Consider the following 19176-nt stretch of genomic DNA (forward strand, 5'->3'; position numbering starts at 1 on the left):
GGTACGCCTACATAAGCAATAAAGAATAGTAGGTTATTTGACTAATGGGTTTATGACTAGAGATATTTGATAAGAATAATCAAAGCAAAGTCACTCACAAGAATAATGTCACCGTTTCACAAGACTCAACAGCACGCATTTAAGCAGCGCTGCAAAGAGCTGATCAACCATAGATAACAAGTAACTTATTCCCATGATTCTTACTCCATAATAAATACCTAGTAAACTTAAGCTATGCTAACTGCTATGCGCCAATATAAATGAATAAGATTCAAGTAAAGCATGAGAATTGAAAGTTTAATAAACAATTCCGTTGGTCGAATAAAAAGATGGCCTGGTCCAATTCTTACGGAACCGACAAATAAATTAGTTGTTATCTTCTCATTTGATAACGTATGATTATTTGAGAAAATGTAGTCATGGTCATGAATGGAAATTCTATAAGAACATTAAAAGAGAATATTGAGAGCTACTTACAAGAACAATTTCGACAGCACCGATGATGTACATAGCAGCTGCGAGCGTGGTGCCCGTATAGAATAGCATTCCGACAGCGCCACCACACTCAGGGCCCAGCGATCTCGATATCATGAAATACGAGCCTCCCGCCGGCACCACTCCATTCGTTGCTATCGCACTCATCGAGATCGCAGTTAACATTGTCTGCAAAAAATATATATAATGGCGATGTGTATGACAAGTATCCACCATTCTGATGCGAATAAAGCAAGAGATTTGATGATAGATGATGGGATAGTTATAATAATAAAATGGGCGGCTGGTAATGTCTATTACAAGTACAAACCGCAGGCTCAGTCAACTCAAAGTTGCGTTTGTTGAATAATAATTGATACCGTAACCAAAAAACTGAGACATAATGCTATTGATAATTATGAAATGATTTATTGATAGGTTGAATTGAAAATGGAAGGCTACTCGACATTTTCATAACTAATTGATCAATGTCAGACTTAAAACTGTCTCAACTGAATCAACTTTCCAAGTGAAAAAAGAAACAATCATCATCAATCTTAGAGAGTAAACACTATCAACCAAAGATACTAGGAAACTTGTTCTGATTGTTACACCATCAAAAGTCACTAGTAAACTGAGAGCCTTGGTTTTAAAACCATTATCAATCTCCAGTAAATTGAGGGTTCTCCAGCTGTTATAATGATGGCATAACAATCTGTACCAATTTCTCGCGAATTCAATGAATAAGTAGATATTAAGAACCACATTGACACACATTTCAAGCTTTTTAATCGAATACTTGTGAATTGAAATCCTCATGTACACAGATGGATATTCTTCTAGTGAGATTACAAATACTTTGTAATGTCTGTTTCTACTCTGGTACAGTAGTTTATATTTCGGGATAGCACAATTTTATTCCATACTTTCAACCAATGTACCTAGAATACTTTGTATTCTAGGTACATTGCTTTCAACCATAGAAGAACTATGCATAACATGGATAGAAGAGCTTTCAACATGGAAAAACCTTGTTTCTCTATGCTTTCATCATGGAAAATTCTTGTTTCTTTATGCTTTATATGCATGTCATTTATTACTTATCTGTTCAAAATCAGTAGATTTACTGAAGTACATAAATAATTAACAAAATATAAAACAATAAGTATTTAATAAAATCTGTTTTACAGATCTCCTAGCACAAGTATGCCGTTATTTTTAGAACACCTTGATGATTATATGAGTACCTTAAGTTCTAATTTTGATTATTCATTTGTAATTGGTGATGAAAATATTGATTTATTGAGTAACTCAAAAAAGCGAATGACTATTTGTCGGTTATGAGTTCGCATAGTTATGAGTCCTTTGTCAATGGAATAACTCGTCCTGATTCAAATACTTGCTTGGACCGTATTTTTTTCTAAATCCAAACAACGATTTATTTAAAACTGTTGTTTCAGAAATGTCAATTACTGACCATTATGCAACCGCACTTCACGCTTCTATTAAACGTGATGTTTGTTCACAATCTAGTCAGCGTTGTAAGTTGATTGAAGTGAGAAATATTAACACAGAAAAATTGTTAGAAGCAGGCACTTCATTGTATTGGGAGATAAACTTGAATAAAAGTATTAAAACTTTAGTAAATGAATTTGCGAATAATATAAAAATATTTATCAATAGTCACCGTTTTTGAAAAGATTAATTTGACCAAAAAACATTTGAAGCCTTGGATGTCCAATGATATTCTTGAATCCATTAATATAAGAGATAGATTATATAAAAAATGAAATATGAACCCTTTGATTTGGAACTAAGAAGAAAATTCTTCTTATAGAAATATAATAGTATAATTAATGAAAAAAGCAAAAGATTCATATTACAGGTCAGAAATAACTAAAGCTCAAGGAGATTCTAAAAAGATATGATCTGTGATTAACCAAGCAATTAATGGGGTCAATAAGAGTTTGCAACCTCATGTCAATATGGATCTAAATACGTTGAATGATTATTTTGTAGATGTTGGTAAAAATCAAGCGGAGGAAATTGGTACAGGTGGAGAAATTCAAATCTAATGTTTCGAACAAACTAAGTTATAGATATTGAGGACAACTTCAATTTTAACACTGTAGCCGAAGGAGGAAATAGTAGGAAATTTAACTGATAATAAAGAACCTGGTTGGGATAATATAACTAACAACGTACTGAAACTATTAAAAGATACAATTTCGAAACCTCTTTCAGAAATGTGTAATTGCTGCTTTTTGTTTGGTTACTTTCCTTTGCATTTTAAACATGCAAAGTAATTCCTTTAAACAAGGGTAGGAGCAAAGATATACATTAAAATTGAAGACCGAATAGTTAGCTGAGCTCCATTTCTATTTTTTTTTTAAATTGGTGAAGAAAAGACTAGTTGATTATTTAGATATGAAGAAAATCCCTGATGAGAGACAGTTTGGTTTCCAACAGGGCAAAAGCACAGAGGATGCTTTGGAATCCTTAACTGAGTCAATATATAACGTTTTCAAAAATAATAATGTTCTTGGACTTGATCAAGGCTTTTGACACGGTACCATCATGATAAAATAATTCAAAAACATTATAATATTGGTATTAAGGGGAAAGAGTTAGATTTTTTGAAAGTTATTTCAGTGGAAGAAGCCAAGTTGTTGTCTGTGGTCACATCAGGGATGTCCCTTGAGGAACTACCTCAAGGGACTATTATTGTAACCAATCTTATTTTCAATCTTTGTTAATAACCTTCCTGTTATACTTGACTCTGTAGGTTCTAAGGCCGTTCGTTTTGTTAACGACACAGCACTCATCTTTCAGAAAAAAACTTGAGGGGAGGTTATCAACAAAAAGGATGTTGCAATAAGGTTTCTCAGTGGCTGGAACATAACTACTTAAAATTAGATCTTAGTATTAAACAAAATGCATGACTTCCAGTCCCACAACAAAATCAGAACTAAATTTTACAGGCTCTGCTTGAACAATGCTTGTAATAGCCATCCATGTGACTCTTGCGATGAGGTTATTGATTGTGTCAATAACTTCAAATACCTTGGTATTTCAGTTGATAAGAATTTGCGCTGGTCAGCTCACCTTAGTCATCTTTGTAAAAAATTAAGAGTGGTTAACCTAAAAATGTATATGCTTCATAATTTTCTAAGTCTAAAGTTACTAAAAACTTACTTTGCTTTATTTCAATCTTTAATTCAATATGGTAATTGTATCTGGGGAGGGACATTTGATTCAACTTTAAAACCATTATTTGTTTTACAAATATTGATTAAAACCATAATGAAATATCCTAAAGACTTTCCAAGTGCCTCGTTGTTTGAAAATTCAAATTTGTTAACTATAAAGCTCAACTCACACTTACACGACTCAGGTCGAGAAGAGACTCGACTTTAGTCGAGAGCATGTGTTTCCAAATGGTGACACTCATACCAGTCGATTCTAGTCTCCGCGACGTCACCATTTTAAAACACGAGTCTCTTCTCGACCTGAGTCGTGTAAGTGTGAATTAAGCCTTAGACAATTGTTTATTCTAAAGAAACATGTGCTTTAACTGAAGAATTTTGAAAATTTTCAAAGAGGTTCTGTGCTAACCAGACAGGTCACCTAAAACCTTATTATAATTGAAAGAGTCGACAGTACTCTTCCCGAAGAAGTATGTAGTATTTAAGAAATAAAATCTACAATGGAGTCCAGTTGGATGAAGGAGCATTTTTTTAGTTCAATTAATGAATTAGTTAAATTCAGTTTTGATTAATAGGTACTATATTTCTAAATTATAGGTTTAGTAATATTATTTCCTTTTAATTTTCTTTCCGTAGATCTTATGTGTGTATATAAAGTTGATAAGTGTAAGTTATAATGTGTGTACAAGTTAGTAATATCAAGTTATGTTAAAACTCTACATAGGCGTACAAGTTTTCTTTTGCCGAAGTGTAGCACAATTCTGTTATTCAAAAAATTATTTGTAACTTGTATTTTTTGTACAATAAACTATTTGATTTGATTACATCATAAATCTATAGCCCATAAATTATTAATATAACTAGTTGTGAAAAAGATTGTTTGACAGAGTCACTCCTTTTCATTTTCATGATAATTCTTAGTGCTTTTTTGTTGAATCAATATTTGTCAAGGTGTCTTCTTGATGTGCAACCATAGATACATAGATCATACGCTAAATTGGAATGTATCAATGTTTTCAACACACTATAACGGCCTACCAGTGCAAAATAAATGAGGAGTCGAATGAATAGAAGTACTCACGACACAACAGCAGGTGAGAACGATGAGGAAGCCCTGGACAGCGCCAGCAGTGCCGACCACCCAGGTGAGTCGAATGAAGAGGATGACGCCGAATATGTTCTGGATGCAGGGCAGGTAGACGCCGACGAGGGTGCCCATGCGGGCGCCTCCGGCACTCGGCTTGGCGTCAGGGTCGGCCGGCGTCGAGGGGATTGTGTTCTCGTAGTTTGCCAGCGAGCCGAGCAGCGTCGAAATACGCGGACGGTCCTCCAGCTCTTCCTGCAACACACAAAGCTCACATCTTATGCCTAGTCCAAAAGTAAAAGGGATCTTCCTTCACCTGTGCCCAGCGCTGGAAAACCACCCATCCACAAACTGGCACTGGTCGTCATTGGCCTTGATTGGCCAACATGTGGATGCGGCAATACAGGTAACAGCCAATATTGAAGCAAACATATTCGAGGGTCAACTGGAAAATGAGGAACAATATTTCTAATACCAATAAGCTTAGTTGATAATTATAATGAGTATACAAAATACTAATATACCGTACTACTAAACATTTAGAGATTACTCAATAGTTGATTATTATCATTTCACTGTCACTGTTTAATTGTGTTTTTTTTTCAGAAAGACGTAACTGAAAGAGGGTGTCACCGTACTAATTTATTAAATAGAGGAATATATCTGAATAATTTAGAATATGTACAGAAAATTCAGAAACAGTCCCCCGGGTCCGGACCCCCTCCCACCATGCACTAGATAAAATGCGTTTTTCATGAAATGGATATTGAGATAGGCCTACACAGCCCGATGTCAATACAATAATTGTTATGTGGTCTACATAAAATAGATGAATAGTCTATGCCTAATGACAAATGTCTAATGCCTATTTGACAATTTGTTTTCCGAATATGAGCACAGACGAATTAATTGCAACTGGTGTCTGTAAAAAGAATGATTTCGTCTTTCACTAACAAGTAAGCTTGCTTACTTCCCATATTTCACTTTTCACATTCCCTTTCCAATTAGTATATATTGCACTCCATTTTCATATCTCACTTTCCACACTACATTTTATTCGATTATTTCTCATTTCTCCACCCTGAAAAGATTAGCTGATATCTTTCGGTGTGGGCACCGATTCTCTTTTGAATACGGACCCGGGATCCCGTGACCCATTGAAGGTATCGTGATAATCTTGAGTTAAATTGGGAAATAATCGTGAGTTGTTATGTTTTGAGTATTTGTGTATTGGATCAAATATATTTCTCGATACATTCTCTTGGGTAGCCTATAGTTACGAATAGAATGGTATATTATAGATTTTGAATACGTATGTTCATGGAAAATATAAGTCTCCTATCATTCTATTAATTATTGGAGCATTTCATGTCAATCATTACCGTATTTGTTAAATTTATGAGGGGGAGGATGTGAAATGTGAAAACCTCTGTAATTGACCACTCGACCACCCTCTTTTGAGAGAATCCTGGATAAGCTACTGTCTCCAGGCCACATTATACAAACAATTACAATTTCAAGTCCTGAACCACGAATTATGACAGTAGTTCAAGTATTCTGAATTACACTATAACTAGTCTACAGATAGTTTTAATGCTTTAGTTCTCAGTTTGATAGTGTAAATACCGTGCAAGTTTGTTTTTATGGATGAAACTATTTCTCAGTAAACTATAAAACAGGCTCACCTTCGATATGTTCAATAGAGTGTATATGATTTTAATATTCTAAATCTACTCAATTTATTTAGAATGTTATGACTGAAAGTTTCCCAATGCAAATTAAAACAAATCTTTCCACACGAGAATCAGTTCTCGACAATATAGAATGAAGGAATATTTTATGCTGCATTGGGCTATCTAGTACTATATTTACTGTAAGTGGTAGGCCTATACTGTGAAGGCAGACATTAAAGTTTCCTATCTGAATTATTCATAAACTTCCAGAACTATGAAGATCAGACGTGAATCGAACTCGTATAAGCATGAGAGTACCTAGATTATCAACCTGCAAAGCATGGAGAAAGCATTAACGATGTGCCTTTAAACCCCAATAAATAATTGATAACTTTCTAAACAAGTAGCTAAAATGCAGATAGTCTGCAATTTCTGCAAAGCTGGAAATGCAGCATAATGGAAGCTCTCTACATCTAGCCTACCCTCATGTATATATAATAATATCATTGCTGCTCTGAGATTGGAAAAGTTTTGATTCTTATTGACTCTTGCAAGGTCGGGACAGAAAATAAAAGATACAGGTAGTTATCATAAATTAACGGAAAATTCTTCTTGCGGCCCGCCACAAGAAATAACATTCAATCCCTGAATTAACCCAACACCTGCAGTCAAGTGAAATCAAGTTTTATTCCATCATAAAGAAAAGATACTGTAGCACAAGCTATCTTTTTCTATGATTCCATTAACTTGAATTATTTTTTTACAATAACTTACAATCTAGCCTATTGTTAGAAGAATGACAAATTCTTCAATATGCTTCGTAGGTCTAATAATGTTCGGAATGTACATTTTTGAACCACCTTGGGTAGCCTACCTAGGCCTATAGGCCTACATTTATCTTTACAGTATGTTGATAGAAAAGCTCCCTTAACTTTCACGTAATGCATTCCATGCATCTCCATACAGTGTGAAGGAAAAGTTACAACCATAACTTGCTGAAATCAGGAATGTATAAGATACAGTAATTTTGATAATTTAAAATACTATATTAAAAAAGTGTAAACAATTTGTTCATAAAAATTATTTGTGTCAGACACTTACAAAAATGTCAAACAAATCTTCAGCAGTTCTCCTTCCATTATTGCTAGCCAATAAGCTTTCATTGTTCATTGAATAAACCAGGCTTTTAATCAACAATTAGCAAAAGTTTATATTTTTATAACACCCGCAATTCAACATAACCTCACTAAAAAGTAAACGTAAACACGTGCTTCGATTCTGTACATTTAGGAACGTTCCGATACTTTCGATACTACTTACTGATATGTAAGATACTACTTTGCTTCAGATACCGGTGGTATCGGTATCGGTATCGGAAGATTCGATACTTTATTAATATCGGTACCCAAGTTTGAGTATCGAAACAGCAGTATCGAAAGCGTGTGTTCAATTTTATCAATGAAATATATTATCTTTCTATGGATAATATTTCAAAAGAGTATAACGATTTATAAAATGTAGATAACTTTGATATCATTGTGATAAAGAAAAAAAGTTTTTCTTATATTAATATAAGCTGGCAACAAGGAACAGGTGACGAGATGAGTCTGTGTCTCAGGCAAATCACTCTGCCGCTGCGCCTGCGCCTTTTTAAAGCAAGTGGCAAGAAGACGCCTTTTTCTCTTGAAGATTTTTCTTTTCGATTTCGTTATCGTCTTATCGTTTGTTGAGACCAATAGCCCTGATGATCGTTAATATATTATGTGATATATTTTTTACACCTTTCTAAACCTTCACACATGCCCAGTATAGCAGTTACCAGACATTGAGACTTAGATAGTGCAAGCACCGAGTCATTTATTACAAGGCGATGCATGAAAAAACTGGGTTTAGTGGTGCAGAAAACACATAGTTTGCCAATCCATTGATTATCTGATACTAAACTGGAAGTGACAGATGAAATTACTAACTGTGAATTTGAAACACCGAACTCCCCTTCATTAAAAATTACCGCGTTGGTAGTCAACAAAATAGCAGCTTCAAATCAGATAAAAAATGTGTACTGGGCACATATTGAAGGACTGGATCTAGCAGATTCTGAATTTTCCCTTTCAGAGGAGGTTGATAATTTATTGGGTACTGAATACTTCCCCTTCATTCTGACTGGAAGAAAGGTGATTGGTCCAGCAGGTACACCATCTGCCCTAGAAACTGTATTGGGCTACTGCCTGATGGGTAAGGTATCAGAGGAGAGTTCTTCAGTTCTACTATCTCAAATAATCTGTGCATGTATTCCAATGCTAATTTAGAAGAGTTGGTGGAGCAATTTTGGGTCGTAGAAGAGCCACCTAGGACAAAAAAATTATTGGAAAGTGAAATGGCTTGTGAGGAGATATACAAATCAACTGTTTGTCGTTTGAATATTGGTAGATACAATATGTGGAATTACCATCCAAGGAAAAAAATACGAGTGAGATATCGGGACATCTTGAAGGTGAAACTAATGTTGGAGAAAATGTTTCCATGATTTGAGAAGAAGAATTGGGAGATAATTTAGAAGAAGTAAGGTAGACAAGTGTCCAGGTAAACAAGGTATATCCTTCAACAGTTATTTACCGATCAATGGTCTAAATCAATGGATCAATAATCACGACTTTCAATTACTTTAATGCTGTTATTTTATCAATAAATAAAGCGCAATACACTACCGTACTGTGAGGTAGTTGAAACCTTTCATGAATAATTAATTAATGTTATGTTATTCAAAGTTATAATTAGTTGAAGTATTTAAATTATAATTAAGATCTAATCTTGCTTTACACAAGTGTTCTTTGCATTCATAAGTATCCCATGGACACATTGATACAAAAAATAACGTTCTACCGTGAATAATATGATATTTCCTTTGTAAATTTGTGTCCCTTGAAAATAATCAATAAAATATACTGATAACTGTCAATAATAATAATAATACTGCTCTGAGCAGAAACAAAAACACAATACAAAAGCAATGTATTGGCACTATGCTTTCTAGTAGACAACTGAAATAATTATTAGTAACCAGACAGTTCAACGTACTAAAAATAACCATAGTGAACAGTTCCATGAATTCGCTAAATTGGTTCTAGGAATTTGTCAATAAGTTTTTAACAAATAGTCATAAATACAAATGTTTGCAACTAGCGTTCCGAGGGCGATACTATCAGCTTTCACAAACGATTGTCAAATAAGAAACTATCATTTTAAAATATAATTGGACAACCAGCATAAAATTAAATCTGTTCACTTCATTTTGTCGTATTATTGTTTAAGATAAGTCCAAAACAAATAAGTTACCAGCCTCTCACAATAATATAAATCGGTTTTACCGATTGAATATAGTGAATATACTAAACTACATGTTAATGTTCAACTGTTCATCATACAAACCACGCTAAATCACGATCGTCAGCAAATCGAATATGCGAAAATCAAATAATATCATAAAATTTATAAATGTAATAAAATTCTTCAATAGAATCATTGTGAATGTTTAAACATCGTAGTTTTAAATTGCTTCACTCATTGTTTTCTCCCTCACATTCAGTTTATCAAATTTTCCTGTTTTTGTGTTGGAATAGAAACGTTGAATTTTTCTTCTTCTAATATTATTATAATTTAGCTTTCTTCCAAATTAATTTTGATAATATTTAAGAATTATCATAATCTCTTACTAATATCAAAACCTATTCAGTCATGAAACTTACAATAATGATGTTGCAAGTTATTCAGTTTGAGATGTAATATATTATCATACACATGATAAATTATGATAATATTATTATAATCGTACATTTTTTTGTAAATGTTCAATACACCAATATTGTTATGCGATGGATGAGAAATTTTTACTTTTTTACTTTCCTTGTCCTATTACCATAGGTAAGGAAAGTATTGCTTTCCGAAAAAAATTAAGGTATCCCAATTTGTAAATTTCTATACGTTTCAAGGTCCCCTGAGTCCAAAAAACTGGTTTCTGGGTATTGGTCTGTATGTGTGTGTGTGTGTGTGTGTGTTGTGTGTGTGTGTGTGTGTGTGTGTGTGTGTGTGTGTGTGTGGTGTGTGTGTGTGTGTGTGTGTGTTGTGTGTGTGTGTGTGTGTGTGTGTGTGTGTGTGTGTGTGTGTGTGTGTGTGTGTGTTGTGTGTGTGTGTGTGTGTGTGTGTGTGTGTGTGTATGAGTGTATGTGCGTCTGTGTACACGATATCTCATCTTTCAATTAACGGAATGACTTGAAATTTGGAACTTAAGGTCCTTTCACTATAAGGATCCGACACGAACAATTTCGATCAAATGCAATTCAAGATGGCGGCTAAAATGGCGAAAATGTTGTCAAAAACAGGGGTTTTCGTGATTTTCTCGGAAACGGCTCCAACGATTTTGATCAAATTCATACCTAAAATAGTCATCGATAAGCTCTATCAACTGCCACAAGTCCCATATCTGTAAAAATTTCAGGAGGTTCGCCCCATCAATGCAGATACATTCCCAATTATCAGGCTTCAGTTATTGAAACGAAAAAAATCAAGTGGAGTAGATTGAGCATGAAAATCTCTACAATTAATGTTCAGTAACATTTTCACCTAAAATTGAGAATAAGCTATAAATTCGAGAAAATGTGATTATTCAATTGCAAATTATTGTTGATTCTACTGAAAATGATTCACTATGAAGAGATAGCAGACCTCGTACTATGTCTCCAGCGTTATTGCCCTGTCACCAGCTGGCTCAAATCTTTGAATAGTAGACTTGAGATGCGCGGGAACACTAGCGTCAGGTGATCAATTTTCATAATGACAAGGAAAGTTGTGTGAGTGCGTCACACCAGATTTTTATGTTTGAATACAATTATGTTAAGCCGGGCCGAGAGGTCGCAGCATGACGTCACACCATAGCCGGCTGCGTTCTCCACGCGTCTTATGGGATCAAGGCAACCTACTATACACCTTGGACCACGACAGGGAGAGAATCTCAGATTGGGTAGATTTCAATATTTGTCTACATAACCTAAAAGATTATGTTCAATTATGTTTTAATGTGTCAGGTTGAGCTTATACTTTTTATGCTTTTAAATGGCAATATGTTGATATTATTAGAAATGTTTAATTCTTTAATAATAAAGACAAATAATGAAAAGTTAATTGATCAGCTGTCTTAGCACACTGGAAATTTGGACAATATGAATGTCAACAATGCTTGTTATCAGTGACTGCGGAACTTTAAACACAAATGAAAGTGCACCTTTTAAGGTGTAGCTTAAGCTTGATTTTCGTTTGTGCACAAATTCCGTCGTCGACCATGACAGGGAGAGAGAGAATCTTAGATTGGGTGGATTTCAATATTGTTTATATAACCTAAAAGATTATGTTCAATTATGTTTTAATGGGGCAGGTTGAGCTTATACTTTTTATACTTTTAAATGTCAATATGTTGATATAAGAAATGTTTAATTCTTCAATAATAAAGACAAATGATGAAAAGTTATTTGTTCAGCTGTTTTAGCACACTTAAAAATTTGGACAATATGGATGTCAATAATGCTTGTCATCGTCTACTGCGGAATTTTAGGCACACACGAAAATGCACCTTAAGTTTCTAGTAACATTAAAACGGCTGAAAAGTAAATAGGCAATTTAAAAGTTTTTATTATGAGAGTTATAATTAGTTTCAGTGATATTCTTATATTGGAAATTCCATCATATTCAGGGAATTAAATTAAACATAATGTTAATATATTTTTTTGTCAAATCATCTTCTAGTATCTAACTGTATTGGAAAGAAAACTAAGGTATTTATAGGCTATGTGCTCAGATCAGAGAAGGTGGTCAATATGCCTTATTCATATTTGGTTCTAATTTTTAGTTCTATAGGTTAGTTCTAATTATTGATGATCATCATCCTGGCTCCATTCAACTGAAAAATTCTATTGACCAAACCGTTGAAAGCTTGACCAGTTACTCGAAATTGATAGTTGGATATGATGGGAGTAAAATGGGATACTATTTATTACTTATACAAATGTTAATACTATATTGAAATGAAATTCAGTTGAATATATCAATAAGAAGCAGTTTGTACCGGCGGAAGTACTGCATCACAAACCAAAAATATTGACATTCAGTTAGAATAGTTTAATGGCTTTAAAGCTAATGCTATTCAACTAAAGACCTGGAATAGAATCAATGAATAGAACCCAACAAAAGATTCAACTAGTACAGTAAATATAAGTTATAAACATAATAATTATGTTGTGTCTTCCAAAAATAAAAAACAATTTATACATTACATTTTTGTGTGATCAGAATATTCAATGATTCCTAATAATATTGTCCTTCATAGTATTCAACCAAAAATATTATTCTGAACTCATTGAAAAAATAATCATCTACAGCTCTGTAGAAAGATACCACTTTCGACGAGTTGAAAATGTTGTCAACGTCTGGTCAATAGAGTTTTTCGGCCGGGGGTGGTGGATTTCCGTGTGTAAAATGAGCTTGTCATGTGCGTCAAGCGACAAGCTGGATCGAAAAAAGACCTTGTTTGTAATCGACCCAGTTTGACGAGATAGCCCAATTTGTCCCATTTCTTTTTAAATAAAATTAATTAAAATTTTCTCAAATTTCTGGTATTGTATTAATCATTAAATCTCAGTATACAACTTATTGCTTTGCTATTCCACATCCTCGGATCGTGGGGTCCCAATCGACCGAATCCCAAACAACCGAAAGTGATAGGATTCTTATCCAGCCGAAAAATTCATTTTCCCATTTGACCGAATGCTTTCGGTTATTTGCGACAAACTAGAGAAATTTTCAGTCGTTTGTTAATCCTATCCTTAATCCTATCACACTCTCTGTCAGATGGGAAACCTATCACTTTCGGTCAGTTGGGAAACTCAACACTTTCGGCTCAATGTGACAAACGTTTTCTGTCGATTGGGAAAATTCTTAAAAGTTTCAAGTCATTTGGGATTCGGCTGAATGTGAAAGTAGTTCCAGTTTCAATATTTCATTAATTCTGTCCAAAAAGTAGTTTCCGGCTGTTTGGGAAATATAGCTTTTTGGTCAATTGGCATGCAACCTCTCGGATTTCTCATTCCTCCCAAAGGCTTAAGTAGGATTTACTTAAATTCAAGGGAACTTAAGACTAAAAAAACAGAAACTTGAATCTACTATCGTCAACCGGGGGTGTCTGTCCCACTTCGCGGAAAAATATTAAAGTCCGTTTACCACTTATCTCTGTTCTCCGAATCGATGTTCAACATCAATAGCCGTAGCTCCAATCATTATCGAGGTCCTACAATCTTGTCAACTCTCGATATGTTAGTTTAACTATCGACTTGAAAACAAACTGCTTCGAGCAATAATATTGCTTCATCTTGTGATTTTGTTGTCAGAAAACTTTGTATTAGAAATCCTATTCCGAAAAGACCTATGATAATCGTAGCTAATGCAGGGGTATTTATCAGCGCTGCCAAGGAGACCATTCTGGGATTGCACTTGTACAGTTGTAGGTATCATCCTTATTAATTTGTTTCAAACCATATTTTTGTAATTAGGTAGCTATATGATAAGTTCGGATTATCAGTGGAAGAGTATCACTTACATAAATGTCAATGCATGTCAATGTATTAATAAATATATGATTATATTTATTGAAAATAGCTAGTATGAATGACGCATTTATAGAATATTAAAGATTAATGTCAGAAGTACGGCATGCTTGTTATAATTTGTTGGTTCTTTTCTTAGCTTCTTTTTTATTATTCATAGAACGAAAATCTTCAGTAATGATCAGAAGCTGGCAATCAACAACAAATGGCTCTCCGTCTTAAAACCTTCAACTGCCTCATGAAAAGTTTGTTGCTCAACCTGAAGGCAATTACTTAATGATCCAAGCGAATGACGAGTCAGCAACGAAACAACAAAGATCGTATTGCTGTGTGGCTCAGAAGGTAAGGCATTTTTATGGCAGGGCCGTATCGACAGCGGCAGGGGCACAGAAGGCTTTGCTGTTCAAAGATAGGACGTGAAACGCGTCACCTAGATATAAATAAGACAGCTGGAGAAAAGGGACAATCTAATTCCAGTTTTATGGCGTTGCGGTGGGCGGGGCAATCAGCAGCTCCCCTTCATGGTGGCAAACACCCATGTAGCAACTTCCAGGCAAAGTCCTTTCCCCCTTTCATTGCTTCCTTCTTGCACTTCCGTCACTCTTATCCAACTGCTCGCCTCCAAGCTGAAAGTTTCGTTCCAATTGTGCAGGTGCCTACGTCATTGGTGGCCTATATATTCTACGCCTGCAGATGTGTGGTTGCCAGTGACCTACGATCACCTCTCGACCACTCTCCACTTCTTGAACGGAACGATTTTCAATCCCAGCTACCGCATTCACTACATAAGCAGAAATGTAGGGAAAATGTTGGGACGCATTCGCAGTGCATTATTTGCATTCATACGAAAATCCGGATAATGGAAATTCCTGGATAGAGGTAGCCTGGAGGTTCAGGGGTGCCCACAAGGGGGGGGGGGCATGGCGCAATTTGCGCCATCAACATTTTTGGGGGGGGCATGATTTTTTTTATATTTTATGTCAACATTTTGAATCATGGCTGAAAAATCATGGTATTAAATAGATATATCCTAATGTAGTTAATTTTAATGTTTTTCCCCACCTTTACAATGTTATATTTTGCTAAGTGTAACTTAATATAAAGCATAAAAAATACAATTGAGTTTCCTTGCAACCTAATTTTCTTAAAAGCACAATGATAAGTTAAATTGTAATGTACATTTTAATCTAATAATTATTTTAATTTCGAAGGCGTTTCATGATGATATTAATGTCTCTGATATGGGAATGCAATTATAAACAACATCGCAAACTCTAGTGAATTTTACAGAAGAAAAAACTTCTCTTGTCAAAAATTTTGAAAAATATCAAATGAAGCCAATTTTAATCTTTCAAATTTACCACACAGTAATCAAGTAATTATTGTAATGCTTCATTACTTTTTTCTGTTTTGTATAATAGTCCAGTCAAATGGTTGTTTTTCAGGAAACAGCCCGAAAGATTTTTTCGCGACGGTTCTATATGTATTTTGGACGCTGAATTCTAATCTGAAATTTTCTGCACAACCACTCTATTTATTGGAAATTTTATTATCTTTAATATTTCAGGGAATGCTTTCTCTCGAACAGTTAAAGGATCTCAAGATTAAATGGAAAACTTAGAAAATGTCCAAAATTTTGGGGGTGATGTTGCCCTTTGACGTGTCAGCAAATTTCAGATTAGAATTCAGCGCCCCAAAATACATATAGAACGATAAAAAATTCTTTCGGGGCTGTTTCCTGAAAAACGACCAGTCAAATGGACTATAAGTTGTTATCCTATTATATTAAGCGAGCAATTTCTGTATATCTGTTTATATTTTTCTATTTTTATATCTGGTTATCTGGCTATCTGATTATATGGTTATTTATGTTCAACGGATCTCGGAAACGGCTCTAACGATTTTCACGAAATTTGGAATATAGTAGGTTTATGATATCAAAATTCGATTTCACTAGGTCTCATCCCTGAGAAAACTCCCTGAAGGACATGAAAAGGATAATTCATCCTTGGAAAAACTGATGATGATTTCGTCGTCTGTCGATAACAGAAGATGCGTGTGCCTGTGTGGGAGATCAGCTAGCTGTGTAATCAATTAGCTTACCGTATATCGCGAGAAATCTAGAAATTTTAATTGGCTCGATCAAAATACAGTGAAATGATTTGTTGACATGAGATGGTATATATCATAATATTCAAAGTTGATCATTATTTTACAGTTCTGAGTGATTAGTGAGTGTTAATTTGTTATTCAATTTGGTATATAAACAATCTAAATTAGAAGTTTTATGTTTTCAAATATTTGGACTGAAAGTTTTACTTGAATTCAAGTGTATGAAACATAACCTACTTTTTGGAATATTAAATATTCCAACTATAAATTTTATAGTGTATAAATCAAAATTCGGGGAAGAAAGAGTTTTGGGCTGTGCCTGCTAGTACTTCCCCAATCATTTTAAAGAATTGAGTTCTGTTTATCAATGAATAAATAACGAGCAAAGCTCGGTGCCCCGATATTTGGTATAATAGATAGAATTTACAAAATATAATTGCTCAGATGATATCTTTACTCCAAAAACCAAAACATTTAAAGATACATTTTGTTCTACTTGTGTTATTTACTCCTGTAATGTTAAAAAGTGAATACTACCAACAACACAACATCAGTGACAACCTGTTCCAATTTATGATAAATATCGGGACACCGAGCTCCGCTCTGGAATACCTACAAAAGCATATAAAAATTATTACGAAAGAAGAAATTATAAAAAATATTCATAGTTCATACAGAAAGGTTTTATCTAATCACAGTGGATTGAGATTAATTCGCAGAGGAATGCAAAAATTTCTCTCACAAAAGCATGTTAAATTTTAATCCTGATTAATTTCACGTGAACCAAATCACAGAAGACCATCTCAAGGAGATAGCTTATCTGATTGGTTCTACTGGAATTAATCAGGATTAAAATTTAACCGGCTTTTGTACAACTGCCACTAAGTACCTGATTGAATTAGGTACAAAAGTTCAACAGCTGAGTCATAATTTTGTCTCAGTCCCACACTCATGCACTCGCTCACTCACTCCCATCATCAACAGACGACGAAATTATCAGCTGTTTTTCCAAGGATGGATAAATTCTTTTAATGTCCTTCAGCGAGTTTCCCCAGGGATGAGACCTAGTGCAATCCAATTTTTATATTATAAAACTACTATGTTCTGAATTTCGTGAGAATCGTTAGAGCCGTTTTCGAGATCCGGTGGAATACAAACATATAAACATCTAAACAGAAATTGCTCGTTTAATAGTATAGGATTTAGAATACCTAAACTTGCCGACATTATAATATTGTATGAATAAAACCGTTCCAAATTTGTGAATATGAATGTTTAGGTACCAAAATTGCTATGCAATATTCTTTTGTAATAAAGAATTATCAATGATATTATTATTCAACTTTTTATAAGTAACCTCAACATTTAAAAAGCAAAGCCTCCCTTACTTACCTTTTAATATCCTATTAAAATATTTGCCATGTAGCTTTTCCTGATGTGATGTAGTACTTTCTAGTCCTCCCGAACAAGAACGGGTGCACTGCTAGTCTCGAAAATAATATCAAAAAGATACTTTATTTCTATTTTAAACGAGATAAGAAACGATGGTATATATTTTTACAATATTATGAAAACAGAAAGAATTCCTCACAAGACCAAAGGTAAATAGTGTCCTTTGGAAGATTAGAATGTAAGATGTGAATTTTATTGTCATACACTGACTAATATTAAAAACTAATGGGTTGAGTATTGGGGTACTTTGGGGGGGGGGGGGGCATTACACTTGGATTGGGGGGGGGGCATGCGCCATTGCCCTTGGGGGGCTGGGCACCCCTGTGGAGGTTCCACGTTGAGTTTGGGACAGAGCTCTTCAAATCATGTGAAATGAATTGTAGCTATTGTATTGTGTAGTGGCTTGTAATTGAATCATTGTATCTAGGATGATATATGAACTGTCAAATTAAAATTAGGGTTTGAAGTAGATTTGGGTGAATTTCTGTTATTCCTACCCTCATTGTTTGCATTGAATGAATGAATGAATTGAAATTTTTATATTTTTGACACTTATACATTTTAAATTGATGAGAAAAATTAAAAATTATAAATATAGGTATCAACTTTATAATGACTGGTGGTTGAAATAGAATCAAGCTATAGGTTGCTTTTGATCAGCTTCATTGTTGACCATCTGTATAATAAGAGAGAGTAGGGTTGTGTTTGTTCGTGTGTTCGTTTGTTCGCATCAAAACATGTCAACTTGTGGATTGCATACCGGAAAAATCTGGTGTGGCGCACTCACACAACTTTCCTTGCCGTTATCACCTGATCACCTGGCGCTAGTGTTCCCGCGCATCTTAAGTCTACTATTCAAAGATTTGAGCCAGCTGGTGACAGGGCAATAACGCTGGAGACACACAAGGTCTGCTATCTCTTCATAGTGAATCATTTAAGGCCTCTTTCACACGATAGGAGACGTGCAACTTGAACACTGAACAGTGTTCTCGTTTTTTTGTCGAAGTACATTGAGTCAAATCCTGTCTTTCACATGGTGACTCCTATCCAGGAACCTCGTTTTGTCACGTCTTTTCCCCTCGAGGCAAGCAGAGGCAAGATCTAACAACTGTGCCGACGTTTCCACAAAGTATGACTCATCACTTTTTTCTCAAAGTCTAACTTCCTTAAAAATATAGATAGAAGATTACTGATTTCGGATTTGGATTCAGCGACCCCAAATTCTTTAAAGCGTAAGTCCCGTTTTCGAAAATATCCGAAAACAAGGAAGTTATGGCTGTTTTTAATAAAGCTTTCTATTATCATATAATTATACGGTAAAAACGAACAGGTACTGTACTATACAGTACGTAAGTACTCTAGCTATTATAATACAACTTACACTGTATTCGTGTAGGAAATTTGGTAGGTTATTTATCTTGATTTCTGAAAATACCCCAAAATAAGGGAGTAAGATAACTTTGAAAAACCAAAGTTTTCCTGCCGATTGAAGAAACATTAAAAATTAGTCTAAGACATATTATGTC

At 34.5% G+C, this 19176-nt stretch overlaps 1 protein-coding gene across 1 annotated transcript in view; it reads right to left on the reverse strand.

Moving 5' to 3' along the window:
• Nucleotides 1-19176, reverse strand: part of LOC111046993 (solute carrier family 12 member 4) — a 494114-nt gene that overhangs the window by 46448 nt on the left and 428490 nt on the right. Inside the window, exons 4-5 of the mRNA XM_039420090.1 lie at nt 4762-5019; nt 478-663 (exon numbers count right to left, since the gene is read on the reverse strand). Coding sequence (XP_039276024.1) covers nt 478-663; nt 4762-5019 — 444 coding nt within the window. The remainder of the gene's footprint in view (nt 1-477; nt 664-4761; nt 5020-19176) is intronic.

This window comes from Nilaparvata lugens, chromosome 2 (assembly GCF_014356525.2).
Source record: "Nilaparvata lugens isolate BPH chromosome 2, ASM1435652v1, whole genome shotgun sequence".
Taxonomy (NCBI): Eukaryota; Metazoa; Arthropoda; class Insecta; order Hemiptera; family Delphacidae; genus Nilaparvata; species Nilaparvata lugens.